This window comes from Beauveria bassiana (genome assembly GCF_000280675.1).
Source record: "Beauveria bassiana ARSEF 2860 unplaced genomic scaffold BBA_S00010, whole genome shotgun sequence".
NCBI classification, from domain to species: domain Eukaryota; kingdom Fungi; phylum Ascomycota; class Sordariomycetes; order Hypocreales; family Cordycipitaceae; genus Beauveria; species Beauveria bassiana.
Window position 1 is genome coordinate 689,876 of NW_007930845.1, and position 17,438 is coordinate 707,313.

Below are 17,438 nucleotides of genomic sequence, written 5' to 3' on the forward strand. Positions count from 1 at the left end.
GGCGCGGCGCGTGGCCCAGCCCTCCATACGTACGGCGCGGCGGCGGTCGGCGCACTTTTCGCGCTCCCAGCGCAGGTTGCGGGGCCGCTCATGCTTGGCGGCAGCACAGAGATGCTCGGCCTTGTCGACGGCCTTGAGGATGTTGGCGGCATTGTCTGGTCCGCCGGGCTTCTCGCCCGCTTCCACCTGGCGGCCCCGCTCGCGGCAGTACTCTTTCATGCCGAGACGGTTGAGGTTGGAGAGGTAGGACTCAAAGACAATATCCTCGTGAATGACCCAAGTCTCGCGGGAAGGCGGGTAGTTGCCCTGAACGGCGCGGCCGTCGCGGGTCTCGGGGACGAGCTTGAAGCGCAGCTTGCCATCGCGGCTGAGGATGCCATAGACGGCGTGTTGGTTGGGCTCGGGCTCGCTCGAGTGCACCCAGTGGCCGATCAGGACACGCGTCGGGATGTATGCAGCACGAGACCCCGATTCAGCCGCTTTTTTCGACATTGGATGATGCAGAGGCTCTGAGAGCCGGAACAGCTCTTGGTCCCTTTTTTTTTTTCCACTCGTAAAAAAGGTGCTTGAGAGGCAAGCAGGCCAGCGGAGGCTCCTCTTGGTCCTATACGTGAACTTTTGGGGGCTAAATTTTAACGGGGCGCCCGCTGAAGATGGTTTGGAAAGCAAAAAAGCAAAAAGGCAGCCGCAGGCCAGGACTAGATGAAATTGAAATGAGACATGAGAAAGGAAAAAGGGAAATAGGCGTCGGAAGCAGAGCAAAAAAGAGGACGAGGGCTTGTTCCCGTTGAAAATGCACAACCAGACAGCCTGCACAGTGCCGTTGCTCAACCCAGCAAGTTTGCTTTGCAGGTTGCTTGGTGGTTCAACTGGGGGGGAATATCAGCTCGGCCAAGGGCGGGGAGGCCCGTCTCCGCACCTGTTTGCCATGTGTCCCGGCTATCTTCGTACTGTGTCTTGGCACTGTGATGCTGGGGTGCACAGACTTGGATCATTTGGATGTGGCTTGCACTATTCACGGGATGCTGGAGCACGGCTTGCAGATGAGGGCATGGAGGGCTATGGGAAATGCACAGATGAGAGTGGCGTACTGGTACGTGCGGTGCGATCCCTTGATGCTTATTTGCCAACTACTTACCAACCCTACCAGTTACCTTCCGTGCCTACCTAGGTAGTCACCAATGACCATGTAGCTATCCGCAGCACCGGCGTCGCGACAACGCCTAGAAGCGGGCACTAGAGGCGAGACTTTTTAACGGCGTCGATGGCGAGACAAGGATCCGGGAGGATACGAACCAGACAAGAAAGACAGCGACGGCCGACTTTGCTGATTTTATGCAACCCACAACTACAACCCACAACTAAAACGCAGCTGTTGGGTCGGAACGTAGTTTTGTACCAACTGGGTAGCTTGTGACTCGCCTGTACAACTGCTCTACATTCTCGTCCCGCACAACTAACTCAGCCAACATACTCTTGACCAACCTCGTCAATTTTGACACGGAATTACCACTGGGTCGATCCTCTGCACCCCAGCTGTCGCCGACGCAATGCTACTGCGCTGTAACCACAGGCGCATCATGACGGATGCAGCCGGATCGTTGCACCTGCACTTGGCCACAGACGGACGAGCTGGTGGCTTGCAGCGAGACTGAACATGCGTTGTACAGCCATCAATTGAATACTCTATTATTAGGCCCTTTTTATCCACCCTCTGAAAACGCCAAACCGCTTCCAAAGAGCCACGAGTACTGCGAGCCGGCGATCGTCCGATGGCTGAGAAACGAGGCTTACCAGGGGACGCCCGACACGCCCCAGACCCAACAGGGCAGGGCCGATGATGAGGCTGAAGAGGCGGAATACTATTTCGCTTGGCCAGCTGCTGAATCATTGTATCACAATCTTTTTTTTTTCTTTCAAGACCTACTTCTCTCGACATTCTATAAAATCACAGCGCAAAAAACATGACAGACACCAAAACCCTGCCCGCCGCCTCCCACAAAGCCTCCTCTGGCCCGCCGCCCCCCGCCTACGATGCAGCTGTCGGCTCATCATCGTCAACATCATCACCCCCCTTGCCCTTCCAGACCAATTTTGCCTCGTTGTCGCTGCACATGAGCGACCGCCTCCGGCTCGTGCAGTTTCCCGACGACGACGTCGCCGCCGTGCGCGCCCTCATCCGGCAGGTCTGGCGCGAGGGCATCCAGGCGGAGCGCCCTTACTCCGTCTCACACGAGTTCAAGCTGCGCGGGCGGCCCTGGAGCGGCAGCGGCACAGGCCCCTACGCCGTGCCGGCCATTCTGCTCGTGCGCGAACTCTTTGCGTGCCTCTATGCCCGCGGGTGGATCATGACGGCGTCGACGGACATTTCCCGCAAGGAGTTTGACAAGGACACGCTCATTTTCCGACGCGGCGGCCCGTCGCTGCCGCCGGCGTCGTGGATGGCCGTGTCATTCAAGCAGGGCGACAAGATGCGGCTGCTGGGCGCGCCGCCGGGACTGGTCGCCGCCGTGGGGGACGTGCTGGCCAGCATGCGGCTGCTGCAGGCGCGGACGGAGAAGGATGCGGCGATGGATCAGTACGAGTTTAAACTGTACGGGTACCCGTGGTCGGCGACGGGCGAGGAGACGATGCGCACGCGGCTGCTCGTGCTACGCCTGGTCGAGGTCCTGGAGAGGCACGGCTGGAGCTTGTATGCGAGCATTGACCAGAACAGCGGCCCGTCGGGCGATAGTAGCTACAGCGAGACGGACTGCTGGTACTGCGTCAAGTCGTCGGATTGGACGCCTGGGAGCATCATTATTCATAGATAGGCGCGTTGGTCGGCTTACAGGACATTATCTTGGAGAGGGTACTCCTACTGTGATTCAGTACAATTCAAATTGCTTAATCTTCATCAGCACAAGGGCATTTACGTGTTTGACACGATACTTCGTTTCTTCAGCTCTTTGTAATCATTTTTTTTTTCAAGTATGCACTTTAGCTAAATAATTTTCAAGTTGATTCTTCCATTACGTCCGCCTACTGATGATTCATTCTTTTCTGTGTCGCCGCCGTAACCAACCAGCTCAGCCAACACAATGTCTCTTTTAGTTGCACTCCGCACCCCGTCCATCCGCCCGTTCATTCCAACTCTTTTGCAACCACCATTCAATCTCTCAACTCTCTCTCTCTTGCCTCTCGCAACCCCTTGACTCATGCACACACTTTTCTGGCACTTCACCATGCACAATTTGTCACACCCAAATCCGTCAACACCGTAGGTAGTTCTGCATTGCGCAGCCAACCATGTCCAATGACACTCGGCCCCTCATCCTTCCCCCGTCCACCCCTTGCGACTTTCTCACCCGCGTCCTCGATACCCTCTCCCATCCCACCACCGTCCTCATCTGCGCTTCCCGCTCCGACTTTCTCCACGCCGCCGTCTCCGAGCTCCACGACACCCAGGCGCCATCATCACCATCATCATCATCATCATCATCCACCACCACCACCTCGTCTCCCCCAGACGTTCTCAGGGCCACGCTCGCGCGGCTCGCTACTTCGCGCCACATCCGCGTCGCGTTTGCGCCAAGCGTCGTCCATCTACGCGCCTACCTCTCCGTATTTCCCGCTACCAAGCCGGTCCCCGCGCCGCCACTGGTACAGCAGCAGCAGCAGCAGCAGAAGGAGAAGAAGACGCCGGCGTTACTGCTCGTGTACGGGTTTTTAGATGTGCATCGCGACGGCAGCGAGTGGTCCGCGCAGGGCATAGGCTGCACAGCGGCGTGCGTCGTCGAGGCGGCGAGGCGTGGGGGGTTGCTGGCGGCGGTGATGGAGCCGAAGGGGTGGGGGGAGGATGATGATGGTGGTGGTGGCGGAGGAGGCGAGCAGCAAGATGGGGAGACGAGGTGGGCGGCGTACGAGGAGCAGATTCCGCTGCTGAGCACGACGGCGTCGGTGCGTGAGGACGGGACGTGGGGAGTGCCGTGCACGTCTGCCAGGACGGTTTTTCAAAGATGGTTTACGTTTGATGATTCATGATGATAGCATGGTGGTTTTCAGGGGATCGTCTTCAAGTCAGACGTTCTATTAATCTTTATTATATCCAAATGGGTATTCCTTCCAACGCCGTGCCAATGCCCAATCCAACAAGTCGTGTCGCGCACAAGTTACAAGAGACGCTATATACATATGAATAGAAAAAGGGCAAAAATACAAGATCGCATCATAGCATAATGGCCTGTTCCATCTCCGTCATGTACAGCTTAATGTGCGACTCCATCTTGAGGTACTCATCATGGGCGGCATGCACCTCCTTCTCAATGGCCTCCTTGAGATCCAACATCTCCTTTTCTTTTTGCTCGATGCGCACGCGCCGAATCGCCATCTCCTTGCTCTTGTCCGCCTGCTCCTCGGTCAGCTTGGCGTGCACCGCGCGCAGCTCGTGCACGCGCTCGCGCGCCTCGGCCGCCTTGTGCTTGGCCTGCTCGCGCAGGCGCTCGGTGCGGTCGTTCCACTTCTCCAGCTGCCGCTTCAGCATGGCCTCTGTGCGGTCCACCTCGCGCGCGTTGTTGCCGCGCTCCGTGAGGGCCTCCTTTTGCTTGGCCTGGCGCGCCAGCTCCTCGTCCTCCCTGGCCAGCTCCGCCGCAATCTCCTCGAGAATCTTGATGCACGCCTCGACGTCGAGCGACACGGCGCTAAACGAGTCCGACGATGTCTGCAGCGCGCGCGCTCGCCGGTCCAGCGCGTCAATGTGCGTCTTGTCGTTGTTGAGAATCTCGCGCAGCTCGGCCAGGTGGTCCTGCAGCGAGGCGGGACTCTGTAGCACATAGGGGCGCAGCTTGGCGCTCTCGTGCCGCAATGTCAGCTTCTCCTGCGTCTTTTGCTCCAGGACACCCGTCAGCTCCGTCTTGCGCTGTTTGGCCTCGTCGAGACGCGCCGCCACGCGCTCCTGGTTCCGGCGCAGCTCGAGCAGCCGCTGCTTGAGCTCCTCGTTGCGCGCCGTCTTCTCGGCGACCTGCGCCTCCATGACTTTGCGGTTGTGTCGCATCTCCTCGAGCCGGTCTTCCTTTTCCTGATTTTCCGCATACAGCGACTCGATGCGCGTCTTGATGCCCTCGGATTTGTTGTAGTGCTCGTCCACCACCGACGTCTGCGACTCGCGGAAGCGCACAAAGTTGATGAGGTAGCTAAAGATCTTGACGAGCCGCTCGTGCGTCGGCTTGTAGAGATCATTGAAGGAAAAATCGGTAATTAAGCATTCGTTGAGAAGACGGCGCAGCGACACGTAAAAGCCCATGAGGTTACGCGTGTCCGGGGGGATGACGTCGGCAAACTCGCCGCAGACGTCTTCGGCGGCGGCGCGCATGGCCGGGTCGATTGTCTCGCGCGTGGCATTGAGGAGCAGCTCGGCGAACCATTCGAGAATCTGCTGGACGTGGGCGGGATTCGGTTTCTGGAGGTCGGCGACGCTAAAGTTGATGCCGATTTCAGTGATGCAGGCTACAATTTCGCTGTCGGGCAAGCGCATATACGCGAGGGGGTCGTCTTCTTTTTTGCGCGACCGCGACTGCTGCTGTTGCTGCTGAGGTATGATGCTCATCCTGTTGTACGCCATCTTATCTGATTTTGGAGTATGCTCTGCTTAAAGCAGAGACTCTGTTTTCGCGCTTTTCTTCTCTTGCTGTGTGTTGTGTCTAGATTGACATCAGGTGGGATGATAAACACGTTGGACTGGTGTTGCTGTAGGAACGAAAACAATGGGGCATTCCGCTGGGACTCGCGTAGAGTGCTCCACGCCAAAGGACTACAGTAGGAAGTACCCTAATAGTTTGTCGTTTCGAACAGATTAACTTGAAACGGCTAGTTTCATGAGCTATACGTATGACTGAGCATTTGACATAATTGTGACTGCAAGTATCAGCTCGAGCGCGTAATTGCACTGGTCAACAATTCGGCAGAGGTATTGCGTCATTTGTACTAATTCGGGTCGATGTGCCTGACAAATCCATCATTCCAAGGGGGAATGGCGCTGATACCTTACACTAGAGAGCCTGCTGAATGCTGATCTAACCCGTCGGGTTAGTTCGGCTCAATTTAGCGCTTTGTGCAGCCAACCAGACAATTCCAGCAACAACCATGACCAAGCCTCCAGAAAGGCAACCACATCCAACCACCACGACTCTGCACTGCCTTCCCACGCCTTCCCGCCTATAAAAGCAACTCGCATTTCCCCTCGGAAATGCTTCCGTCATCACGCATCATCCCCTCCAACGCCTCGCGCATCGCATCCATTGTTCGCCAAGCTATTTTTGCTCCCGCCCATAACCGACGCTTCCACGTTTCCCGTCCAGCCATGACTGTCCACGTTGTGAAGACGTACGTATCATTTCTCTTCAGTCTCTCAATAGTTATTCGAGATGGCAATTGATGCCGGCGCTTTTCTGCCGCATTCATGCATCAGCCAGCTAACACTTGCTCTCACAGCGCCGACGAGTTCCGTCAGGCCATCGCAAACAACCAGGTCGTCATTGTCGACTCGTACGCCGACTGGTGCCCGCCTTGCAAGGCCATTGCTCCCGTCTTGGAAAAGTGAGCTCCAATATTGCAACCTATCGATGGTCAAGACTCAAACGCAAACTAACAATCCCTCTCGCAGGCACTCCAACTCGGATGATTTCAAGGACAAGGTGCACTTTGTCAAGTTCGACGTCGACAAAATTCCCGAAATCTCCCAGGAACTCCGCGTCAGCTCCATTCCCGCCTTCTTCTTTTTCAAGGACGGCAAGCAGGTCGACAACTTTGTCGGCGCCAACCCCGCGGAGCTCCAGCGCCTGCTCAAGACGCACTCTGCCTAGGCCCGGGAGCGACAAAGATGGAAAGAAAAAGCACAAGAAACCTAGGTTTTCATCATAACCGACATGAATTTTGGGATAGAGGCGTTTTTTATGTGAGGCTCGTCCGGGTAGCACTACTCATTCTCATTTGAGATGTGGTCCGGTTGAGTCGTCAGCTGGCAGCTAGATAGTTTCCGAACGCGCAGAGTATCCTTTAGCATACATCTGGCTATTACCTTTATCAACGAGTCTCGCTAGGCGGACCTACTTTTCAGGACTTTATGATTCCCCATGATCTTGTGTCACTGATTTTCAGCCAATTTGTCCCTGCATCATCGAGCCCTTCAGCAGTCAGTACAAGCTGATTTCGGTCGACCAATCAATCAATATCCATTTGATGATTAGAATAGCGGCTGCGTGGCTGGCTGTAGATTGAACTGGCTGTGAATTGAGGCTGTTGATCAACTAGCTGTCGACTGATTAGCTATGATTTACTGGCTGTTTGCTTGTCACGGATCTGCTCTGCAACGCCCTCACGACCTTCCTTGAAAACGCCCCACTGGCTAGAAGTCCATTACATGCCCAGGGTCAACGACTCAACGTCTAGTAGCATCATCATTTGGTTCGCGCCCGACATATTTAAACTTTGCCTTGCTCTCCGTGGTCAGATGCGCCTTGCAGTAGTTGCGAGATTGCACGACCTGTGATAACATGCTATCTGACACTCTAAATACATATCGCCTCGTTCGATATTAATGGTCTCAATTCATTGGGGCCTTGTAGACCGTAACATGATCTTGCGTGGACTATAAAGTCCCGACATGACCATTCGCGTAATGCCATGCGGTGGCTGAATGTTGATGGATCATGCCGTGGTGGTATAAGCCTTGCCAGCACATCATCAGGTAATAGGTAGAAATCCTGCGCGATGTAGTTACATCCTAGACACCACGATCCACAGTCTTCAGTATTTCCAGGGCGCTGTAGAACGGGGAAGAGAATGGATGTCATGCCATTACAAGAGTCATTCGCAGTGTTTGCCAATGCAAAGACTAGGCGAGGGTCGTGGGCCTCGAATGACAGTTGTGTGCGGTGCAAGTGTGCAAATTCCCATTGCAAGTCAGTCCGCGCTGAAGGCTGCGGTAGCCGGCGCTCGGAGATGGGCGGCAAGAGAAGCTTCAGTACCGCCGTGTAGTTTTAATGCCAGCTCCTTGGCGGCTCGAACGCTCACTAGACGCTGAGGCCTTGATCGCTTGATATTGTACTTGACAATATATGCGCCAGGCAAGCTACGCGCTGCTGGCAGACGTTTGAGCTCCCTGGCCGGGATACCAAAAGCACGTGGCCGCCCTGGCGCGTTGGCATCGCCCACAAGGCTTGCTTGTTGGAGAGGCATTCGAAGCAACATCTTTCGCAATTGAGCAGGAATAGAACAGCACCAAAGTTCCCACAACATACACATTGCTCCGAATAAAGACGCGTCGAAGCGTTTGGGAGCTGTGTATGTGTAAAATGGTCATTCTTCTCAGCGTGGCCAACGCTTTAGGGGCATGGCGAAGCAGGTCTTGGTAGGCCGGTAACGAGGTGACGAGTTCCTGGGCTCGCCTCGAGGCACGACTTAGACGAGACAGGGAGCGAAAGTCGAGATGCGCAACGGTAAGGTGAAGGACCTCGACGGGTAAAGCGCTTAATCGGCCTGCCCCTCTTACAGCAGAGGCCCACGTCCGCGTCCGTGGCAGCTTCGGTGCGTCCTCATCGTGAATCCGGATCATGCCGGCTTCCATGCGATGCGGTATATAGGCGTATTCTTCATGTATTTCTTCATCGCGTAAGAGTATCCATGTTTGTCATGTTGGATGAGGCATCCGACCTCGGCAATGAATGATGTTGTGGCAGGCAGGCAAAAGACGCGCCAGCGACAGCGCGTAATATAAGACGCACTCAGTCATAGTAAAGAAGAGGAGGAAATCAAAGAAACACAAAATAATGTACTACTTCTCGCGGTCATGATATTACTTGTTCCTCCTTTTTTTTTTCCCCTCCTCATTTTGCTCGTTCCCCTGTCGATGAAGTTTTGGTCGAGTTGCCGCAACTGTTTGCTGCTGCAGTGAAACATGTACACAGCGCGTCGAATAATACAGGCGAGCCTCACTGTTCAGTACAAGTCAATCAATCACGTTCTCTTTGAAAACTCATGGAAGAATCCAACTGTTTGGAGCCTTAGGCACTGTAGCCTCTGATTGGCCACTTTGGCCCCACTTTCCCTCAAGCCTACCTATGGTACGCCACCCCCGGGGGGAAAAAAAACATCGCCGATCCACACCATCAACTACTATATATTTATTATTACTATAATAGCCCTAAAGTAAAGGAAAATAATTATAAAGAAAGTACTATAATATAATAAAATTACTAAATAATTTATCTACTTAAGCTTTTTCTATATACTTATAATCTAATATATATAAAATTAATAAAAACTAATAGTTAATTTTTTAAAAAATTATATATTTTTTAAATTAATTTATAAAATATAATAATATTTTATTAGAAGTTTTTATAAGTTTATATTATTATATTATCTTAATAGTTTTAAATATATATAAAAATATATTTTTATAAGTTATTTAAAAAATATTCTAATTTTTTTATTTTATTATAGTTATTTTTATATATTCTTTTTATTATTATAGTTATTTTTTAAATATATTAATAACTAATTTAAAAGTTTTAATAGTTTATATTAAGCTTATTATAAATACTTAATTTAGTAATATTATTTTTTTAATTTATTTTATTATAAATAGTTAATTATAACTATTAGTAGTAATAGATGTTGTGGTGTATCGGCGGTGTATTTTTTCCACCCCTTGGCCACCTAGCTTAATTACCTCACGATAATTATCGTTGATAAACCTGACACCAACGAAATCCATTTCTCGAAATGCTTAGCGTCAACACCATGTTCACTAAGCCCTAGCTAGCAACCTCTATGCATTACTAGTAGAAGAAAAGCTAACGAATCGCACCTCTGAATAAAATATCTAATATAACTACAGGAACATATGACTCTGTTGATCATTCTACAGGAGCCAGCGCGGTAAGTTGTGCGCCAGAATATGGCAACCTCGGCGGCGTGGTGTCGAGGGCAGTGTTCAGTGGCCTTTACGGTGTACCATTGCTGCCCACTTTTGCAAAGAAGAAGAGGAAAAATAATACTACAAGTTAGTTATGAAACTACTTGTAGAGTGCTTCCAGCAAGGTAGATACGAGGTGTTGGTACTTTTTCCATGGTAGCTGCTCTGTATTTTACGAATGGCGGTTGCGTCGCTAATGTGCGACTGTAATCTCAATAAGCCCAACTCGGAGCCATTACACCATCGCCTGAGCAGTTACACATCCGTCGACTCGTCCCTGGCCAGCACCCGTTTGCGGTAGCGCTCGTAACACCACATAGCACCGTTTTACCGTTATGGTTCAAAGCAGCCAGGCTCCTCTGCTGCTGTGTCCTGCTCGCGGGTTTCAAGGCAATCATGGAGAGAATCAAATTCCTGCTCGATAAACATTTTTTCACACCACTTTGACGTGCCAAGGCATTCTTCGCCCCTCTCAGGTCCAAAATTTAAGAGTCTGGCTTGTCGGATCGCCGCCTTATCGTTTCCTTTCTTCACCGACAGCAGCCTCTCGAAACGGCGGCTTCGGTCCGTCGATTTCCGCCTTATCAGACCTAGTCTGCTTCTCCTCGAGATCATGTCTAAGCTCTTGATCAGTCAGGATCGAGGCTGAGGTTGATGTCGATGTAACTAAGCCGGCGTGCCCGGCTTGTAGCGAAGCTGGGTAGGGGACGGCAGTGACTGATGAGATACTGCAGGTAAGGAAGATGATTGTGTGTTGATTAAAGAACTATCTGACTATGCTGGCTACGCTGGATGATATACGTGGTTATGGTGGATCGTTCCTCCGGCTCCGTGCCGTCATGTCAGCAGTGACGACGCCTACCAAAAAAGGCACTTTAAAGTAATTGATGAAATTGCATGTTGAATGAATTGAGTTCTATTGCCCGCCGCGTTGGTAGCAAGGATATGGAGAGAGATGTGTTGTTGCGAGAAGAACTGGTGTCAGTGATGTGGTTTTCGGTCAAGATTTGAGCAAGGACCACAGTACTGTTTATTCTATAGGCCAGTCATGAAAAGTTGGGTTAAACAGTTTTAATCTGAGTCAACTTTTCGAATTATCAGGGGGTAGGGGAACATTATTTGTTCTTTATCAATCAATGCTGCTGGTTCGAGGCGTTTCGTCTAGTCTGAATGACTCGGGCGACTGTTATTGAATGACTTGGGCGGCTTTTTAATGAATGAACTCGGGCGGCTGTTAATGCGACTAACGCCACCAGCGAGTCAGCGACGACAACCCGGTCGTTTTGTTTTAGGCGGGTTACTGTAGGTAGCTACCGGCCGCCCGCTCAATGAGAGCAGCCGGCGCTCAAGGGACTCTTGACGATCTGTGTGAACAGTACCAGAGTGATTCGTGTCCTGCTTTTCTCAAAGTCCTTGGTGAGCAACGACTACGTGCCAGCAATACGTGCGGCCCATAGCCCGCGGCGGATGTCCCCTTCACCCAAAAGACGGTAAAGGCTTGCGAACCAGGCACGAAAAGTTGGTGCACAGCTATTCTTGTCATTCTTGCCAGGAAGTATGGCGAAGAGTATAAGCGATACATCGCGCAGCTGGCAAAGGATCATTCATTTCCCCGTATAGCAATCCTATAAGATGAATACGTGTCGTTAAGCAGGAAATACGTAGGAATATCAATTTAGTACCCTTGCAGGCTTACGTAGGCATGGCGTGAATCAGGTATCAAGACCCTGGACCACTTACATGATGATGGCAAGTCATTCTCTATGCCTATATTCTAGAATAGGCCTCGGCGTATTTTGAAACACACTATAGGTAATAGACATACAATCAGGACAGACACTGGCTTGGGTGGCATAATATTCAAAGCCCGCCTCTTAATATACTACCAGCGTACTCCGTAATTGTCCTCGAATTAAAGCGGTGGGACAAGATATGCACACTTGTCATGGTTCGCATAACGCTTTTCTAAGTGGTTTGATAGAAGGAGATATAGCCTAGAGTTGATATACAGTAGATACTTGGGGATTGAAAAGCTAGGAAATACAAGTTTATCAGGGCTCAGTTACGTATATAAATAGCTAACGCAACCCCTTCTTTGCCTTAGTCACTCAACTCATTCACTATCCTTTAGTTATATATCTTACTCTCTTTTTAAGAAATACATCAAAGTCACCTTAGCAATTATGAAGGTCGCTGCCGTTATCATCACCTCCCTCATGGGATATGCCCTTGCCGCACCGGTTGACGTGGACAGCAACGCGCCGGCGACTAGCGTGGACAGCAACGCGTCGGCGCCTACCAACACGCCGTCGGCGCCTACCAGCACGCCGCCGGCGCCTATCAAAACGCCGCCGGCGCCGAATAGCCCCGAGAAGATCTGCCTCTCAGCGAGCGCCAAGGTATTTCTTAAGTGTATTAAAGCACCCAAGCGCGATGAGCCTAAGCTTGACCTCCACGAACGATGCTATAAGGAGCGTGATGACGCTAAGGCGTCGTGCCTCGGACACGACGCGGAGAGCGAACTTGACGACGTCGACAGGAAGACAGAGGATGTGTGTACCGCCCCAATCAACCGTGTTTTTGCCCAGTGTAAGAAAGACAGAGTGCTTAAGGGGATCCAGGCGGACTGCGAAAAGGATCGGGATAACGCACGGGAGGAGTGCGTTAAGAACAAGGGGCTGAAGCCTGACCAGCAGGAGACGACGCCTGGTACGGAGGAAGCGACGCCTGACAAGGAGGAAGCAACGCCTGACAAGGAGGAAGCGACGCAGAGTTGTCCGTCTAAGCCCAAGGAGGAAGCGACGCCTATCAAGGAGGAAGCAACGCCTATCAAGGAGGAAGTGACGCCTATCAAGGAGGAAGTGACGCCTATCAAGGAGGAAGTGGCGCCTATCAAGGAGGAAGCGGCGCCTGTCAAGGAGGAAGCGGCGCAGAGTTGTCCGTCTAAGCCCAAGCCCGAGTCCGACTCCTAGACCGACAGGCCAAACCATCGATGAATACTGCCAAATAATGGAGGCTACAAACAATGCTCGTTATGACAAACAATTCTGTCTAGACGCCTTTAAGAGCTGCGGAAACCCACCTCTCTCTCTTACTGACGCTATGGCTAAGGACTGCGCGAACCAGATGATGACGAACAAGTTTCTGGAGCCTCTTTAGGATGACTTTTAGATATTCATTGACAGGTTGAAAGCAAGCCGCTCTTGTCTTCTAAAGCCGCTGCTCTGTTTACCCGTGGAGAGGAGAGCACATAACTAGAAAAGCCCTGCCCCTTGCTAGTTATTAGAGTATCCTTAGCTGCCTTTTCAAAACACGGGGGTTTTTTTTTTAAACTTGGGCTTCGACCCCTATGGACTTGAGTACTTTTGCCAGATCGCTGGGTGGACTTTCTCCGGCCCTATCCCAATGCAGAGGAAGCGACATTCCGTCTCGTCGTCCCACCACTCTCCTCTTTCGACAATTTCAACAAAGCGCATGCCCTAGGTACATGGGAGGCAAGTGGCGAAAGGCCAGCCTGCCGTCGGAGAGCACCGGCGCGGAAAGCCAAGTGTCTTGCTTGGCATCAGCGGTCGGAAAGTAAAAGCACCTCTGCCCAGACGTTGCAGTAACCGAGTCGACATTTTTTTTTGACTCGAGTTCACAACAACAACAACAATCAAGCGAATGAGAGAGTACCTTTTTGTCAAGAAGAATAGACGTGCATCGAAGCGCCAATGGCGGGGAACATCATAGAAAAGAGTCGGCCGGGTATTGAGTGGGAATATTTTGTACATCGGTCTGGTATCGACCGCCGCAACGCCATTCAAGTCGCCAAGGAAATAACAAATCTGTATTTACATGAGATGGACAACATTTCAACCACTCCCATAACTGAGGCTGTCGTCAATGGATAGACGGCGCCAAGCACGCACCGCATGTTAGCCGCGTTTCTTTCCTCCCGATAGAGCACGGTACTGCTCTCGTACATTGACTAAATACTGCTCCTTGTCTGCTAGCTTTCTTGCAGTAAAGCTATCCAGCCCTTGGCCCCAGTAATAATGCAAAACATCGTCAACAGCTGTGGATCTTGCGTGCTCTTTGTTGAACAGGGGCTGGATTCGTTTGTTAAACAAGCCGTACATTGCTGCCGGTATGGCGGCTGCATGAAAGTACCAAAAGCTACCTCTGTGCCACATATCGCGGTATACAGATGTCTGAAAGTCTGTACGGTTGCGGCGCCGCTCCTCAGTTTCGTACGTTTGAAAGTACTCGTCAAGCACCGTCGCGTATTCACTGAGTGCCGCATCGTTATCGAACCCGTCTACTCCTCTTGATGTCAACCAAAAAGGGGGCCTTTGCATCTGAAGCGGCATGGAATGGGCCCATTCTAAATCAATTATGTCTACCACGTTCCAGTGTTCGTCAACAAAGATGTTGCTTGGATGTAAATCGGTCAATGTGTAAAAGAAAGGCCCGTCTCGAAGTTCGGGCTTGATAAAATGGTGCATCACCGCCCGCAATGCGGTGAGGGCAGCCAACTGCTTCCGACAATCCGTCACATCATGTATAGCGTTGGGCTGATGTCGTAGTTTATTGTCCTGGACGGTGATAAGATCCGAAATGTACGCCTCCGTCTCGGCATATGTGCGATCACGGGGAATCCCAGAAGGTATACCTTCATTTTCTAGCATATGAAAGTAAAGATGAAGAGGTCGATTCGTCATCGCAATGCTCATATTTGGCTGAAGGCTTAAAGCCCCGATGCGGTTGAAGGGGATAGAATGCAGAGAAAGTGATATTCGCGCAAGACTCCGGAACAAGTTTTCACGATAAGCTTTTTCTTGGCAGTGTTTGCCCCAGGAAAATGCTAGACTCTTGCCGCGAGCTTTGCTAAGTAGAAGGAAACCGTAGTCCAGGGAGTGACGGACACGTCGCCTAATGTGCGAAATTGCGGCAGGTTGTCCGAAGAGACGTCGCTTGATGTGTTGAACGTATGACCAGACTCTCTCAATGAAGGGAGAATCATCCGGCCGTGTATACTATTTTCGAGTCAATCAATGTAATCGTATAGAAAGTGAGAAGAGCAGTACTTACCGTAGATCCATCAGGCAGTCCAAAGGCATGTAAGGTCGGGATCGGCACATCGGCGCAATTTTTGGAAATCCAGGAATAAGTCGCTATCTCTGTACGAAGCTTCTCTTCGACATTTCCTGGGCACTGTGACTCCCCTAATCGGTATGGAAATGGCAATCGTAAATACATTGTCCGATCTTGTGGTAGGTAGATTGGGATGGCTAGATTGAAGCTTCCCGATTTCCACAATTGCGATGTCATGACACGACACCAACGCACACCAAGAAGATTCTGAATCGTCTCCTCTATTTCCTCTTTTTCTGATTCAATATGTTTGCGGTATTCATCCGCAAGGCCAGGAAGGCGCATTGCCACCAGAGCGTTATTGTCATCGTAGAGTGCATCTTCGAGGCTATCTGGCTCGGGTTCTGGGTTAGGCGGATCTTCGACAGGATCGGTGTTGCTAGAGCAAGTTGCTTCTGCTAGCATATTCGCTGTCATTGCGGCAAGGCGATCACCGTCTTGCCCAAAATTGAAATCTGGCATGTGAGGTATTGCCCCTGATCAAGCACGGGAAAAGTGAAGGGTTAGATTATGTGATATGTAATTGTGGCGCGGGACCCTGAAAGTGGCACAGGACCCTGAAAGTGAGTGGCGCAGTCGTTGACCGCGGTGGATGCCCAAAATTTACGTACATATCATCCAATAATTATCAAGGCAATATGCATCTCGTACAGCCGTGTTCCATGAGCCATTTGCGAGCCATGTGCGGGGTTTCCCGCCCGGTGTAAAACAATCACACAAACACACCAAAAAGTAAAAGAACAGGGAGCCAAATAAAGAACCCATTACACAGAGGGACCAAAGACAGCTTTGGCAGATCAATGAGGTCACCATTTATGAGAGTTACGACAAGCAGACAGATCGCGTAACAGGGCAGGTTTACTACCAAAAGAAGCGTGCCAGCGCTGCTTCTCTACCTGACAGGTTTAATGAATTCGAATGGTAGTTGCTTCACGTTCTTGATTTTACTGGCAGCCGCTAATCCTCTGTCTCAGGCTTGCGGCTCTTGAAGAGCGCGCAGCTGCAGAAAAACAGGTCTCTTCCTCAGGCGTTGCAGCTCTGGATGCCCGTCGTCGCAACGATGGAAAGCTTCTGTCTCAGGAGATTGCCAATAACCCGCACATGGTTTTTATGCATAGCTCGGTAGAGGCGGTGAAACAAAGGCGTTCAAGGGCAAAGGCTGATGATGGCAAGGTTTAGCTATGGTCTTAGTGTAACAGTTCGATTCTCTAGCTGCTCCTCACAAAACCCTGAAGAATCAAGCATTCTAGCCTGTGGTAGTGAATGTCGATTGGAAGGCGGGGATGGTAGTTACCCCACGTGTTGCATTACAGTGAGGCTGTCCCAACACCCCAGAAATTGTACCCTATTAGTATTAGGGTCTCATCAGAACACGGTCTGTAGCGTTCTGCCACTGAGTAGTGGTCACGGAGTAGACTGCAGCATGCCGCCTTTTGCTGCCTTCCTGTAACCCAGCGTGAGGGCTCATGCAGCGGTTTTGCCGGACTACCTCAGCGCAAGCAATTTCCTAGCTCCCTGTGAATGGCGACTTCAATCAATGTTCTCGGCTGTACGTGCCCTGCGCTCTCTCTCAGTAGCGCCATTCCTGGTGATCGCCAGTAGCCCGAGACCAGGATGCACAGATTACCGTGATCTTTTTTCTTCTTCATCAGTAGCTCGAGAGTACTGGATTACAGACTGTTCGAGTCTCTACTTGGCAGAACACGGCTATTTAGATAGTCTGATACCTAAATGCCAAATAAACTCCCAAGTAAATAGCTAGCTAGAACTATCTCAAAGTGTCTGTTTTGGCTTCACTGCATCGAACCACAGTCGATGCGGATTAGACGCATAGGCATTGCGACACACGCGTCTGCGACATTTGGACTGACTTCTGCAAACCCGGGATGAAGTGGCTCTCACTTACATAAATGTGAGAGTGGCGAAGCGTAGGCCGGCACGTGTGTCTTGTATTACACTGCCATCTGCTAGCAATGTTGTTGATAAAACAATTGAAAGAGCTTCTTGGCTGTTGCTAGAGTGCCTATTCGGGAGCCATTAGTAACGCTATTGACAATCTTGTCAAGCTCCTTGCTCACTGGGCGTGGATGGCAGGCGCATTGATGGTTGATATGCGTGTATTTGACTGAAAGACGGCTACAGTTGTAAACAGAGGATCGTGTTTTCATGATGCTTACTGGTTGGTGTATAATGCCGGACCAAAATGGCCATTACAAATTGGTCTAGGCAGATTATGCATCAATAAGCTTCTGTATCTTTACAAGTATTCCACATTATCAATGGCTTTCTTTCTTTCTTTCTTTCTTTCTTTCTTTCTTTCTTTCTTTCTTTCTTTCTTTCTTTCTTT

General features: G+C 50.9%; 7 protein-coding genes across 7 annotated transcripts in view; 4 read left to right on the forward strand and 3 right to left on the reverse strand.

Annotated features, from left to right (window-relative positions):
* The window catches only part of BBA_04560 (uncharacterized protein), a gene marked incomplete at both ends in the record, with an annotated part of 1,069 nt that extends 577 nt beyond the window's left edge, over positions 1–492 (reverse strand). The window contains one exon of the mRNA XM_008599657.1: positions 34–492. Coding sequence (XP_008597879.1) covers positions 34–492 — 459 coding nt within the window. The remainder of the gene's footprint in view (positions 1–33) is intronic.
* A 1,472-nt stretch (positions 493–1,964) lies between these two features.
* Positions 1,965–2,813, forward strand: BBA_04561 (uncharacterized protein; the record flags this gene model as incomplete). Its single annotated transcript, XM_008599658.1, has 1 exon — positions 1,965–2,813. One exon carries the CDS (start codon positions 1,965–1,967, stop codon positions 2,811–2,813), a length of 849 nt encoding a protein of 282 aa, XP_008597880.1.
* Positions 2,814–3,288: 475 nt separating this feature from the next.
* Positions 3,289–4,023, forward strand: BBA_04562 (uncharacterized protein; the record flags this gene model as incomplete). Its single annotated transcript, XM_008599659.1, has 1 exon — positions 3,289–4,023. The coding sequence occupies one exon, from the start codon at positions 3,289–3,291 to the stop codon at positions 4,021–4,023; it is 735 nt and encodes a 244-aa protein (XP_008597881.1).
* Positions 4,024–4,207: 184 nt separating this feature from the next.
* BBA_04563 (Nuf2 family protein) lies at positions 4,208–5,599 on the reverse strand (the record flags this gene model as incomplete). The annotated part of the gene is made up of 1 exon (XM_008599660.1): positions 4,208–5,599. The coding sequence occupies one exon, from the start codon at positions 5,597–5,599 to the stop codon at positions 4,208–4,210; it is 1,392 nt and encodes a 463-aa protein (XP_008597882.1).
* Positions 5,600–6,223: 624 nt separating this feature from the next.
* Positions 6,224–6,839, forward strand: BBA_04564 (putative thioredoxin G6G8.7; the record flags this gene model as incomplete). Its single annotated transcript, XM_008599661.1, has 3 exons — positions 6,224–6,360; positions 6,469–6,573; positions 6,641–6,839. The coding sequence occupies 3 exons, from the start codon at positions 6,224–6,226 to the stop codon at positions 6,837–6,839; spliced, it is 441 nt and encodes a 146-aa protein (XP_008597883.1).
* A 5,299-nt stretch (positions 6,840–12,138) lies between these two features.
* On the forward strand, positions 12,139–12,927 carry BBA_04565 (LMW6DL protein; the record flags this gene model as incomplete). Its single annotated transcript, XM_008599662.1, has 1 exon — positions 12,139–12,927. The coding sequence occupies one exon, from the start codon at positions 12,139–12,141 to the stop codon at positions 12,925–12,927; it is 789 nt and encodes a 262-aa protein (XP_008597884.1).
* Positions 12,928–13,872: 945 nt separating this feature from the next.
* Positions 13,873–15,508, reverse strand: BBA_04566 (phosphotransferase enzyme family protein; the record flags this gene model as incomplete). The annotated part of the gene is made up of 2 exons (XM_008599663.1): positions 13,873–14,973; positions 15,029–15,508. The coding sequence occupies 2 exons, from the start codon at positions 15,506–15,508 to the stop codon at positions 13,873–13,875; spliced, it is 1,581 nt and encodes a 526-aa protein (XP_008597885.1).
* Between the last annotated feature and the right edge of the window lie 1,930 nt (positions 15,509–17,438).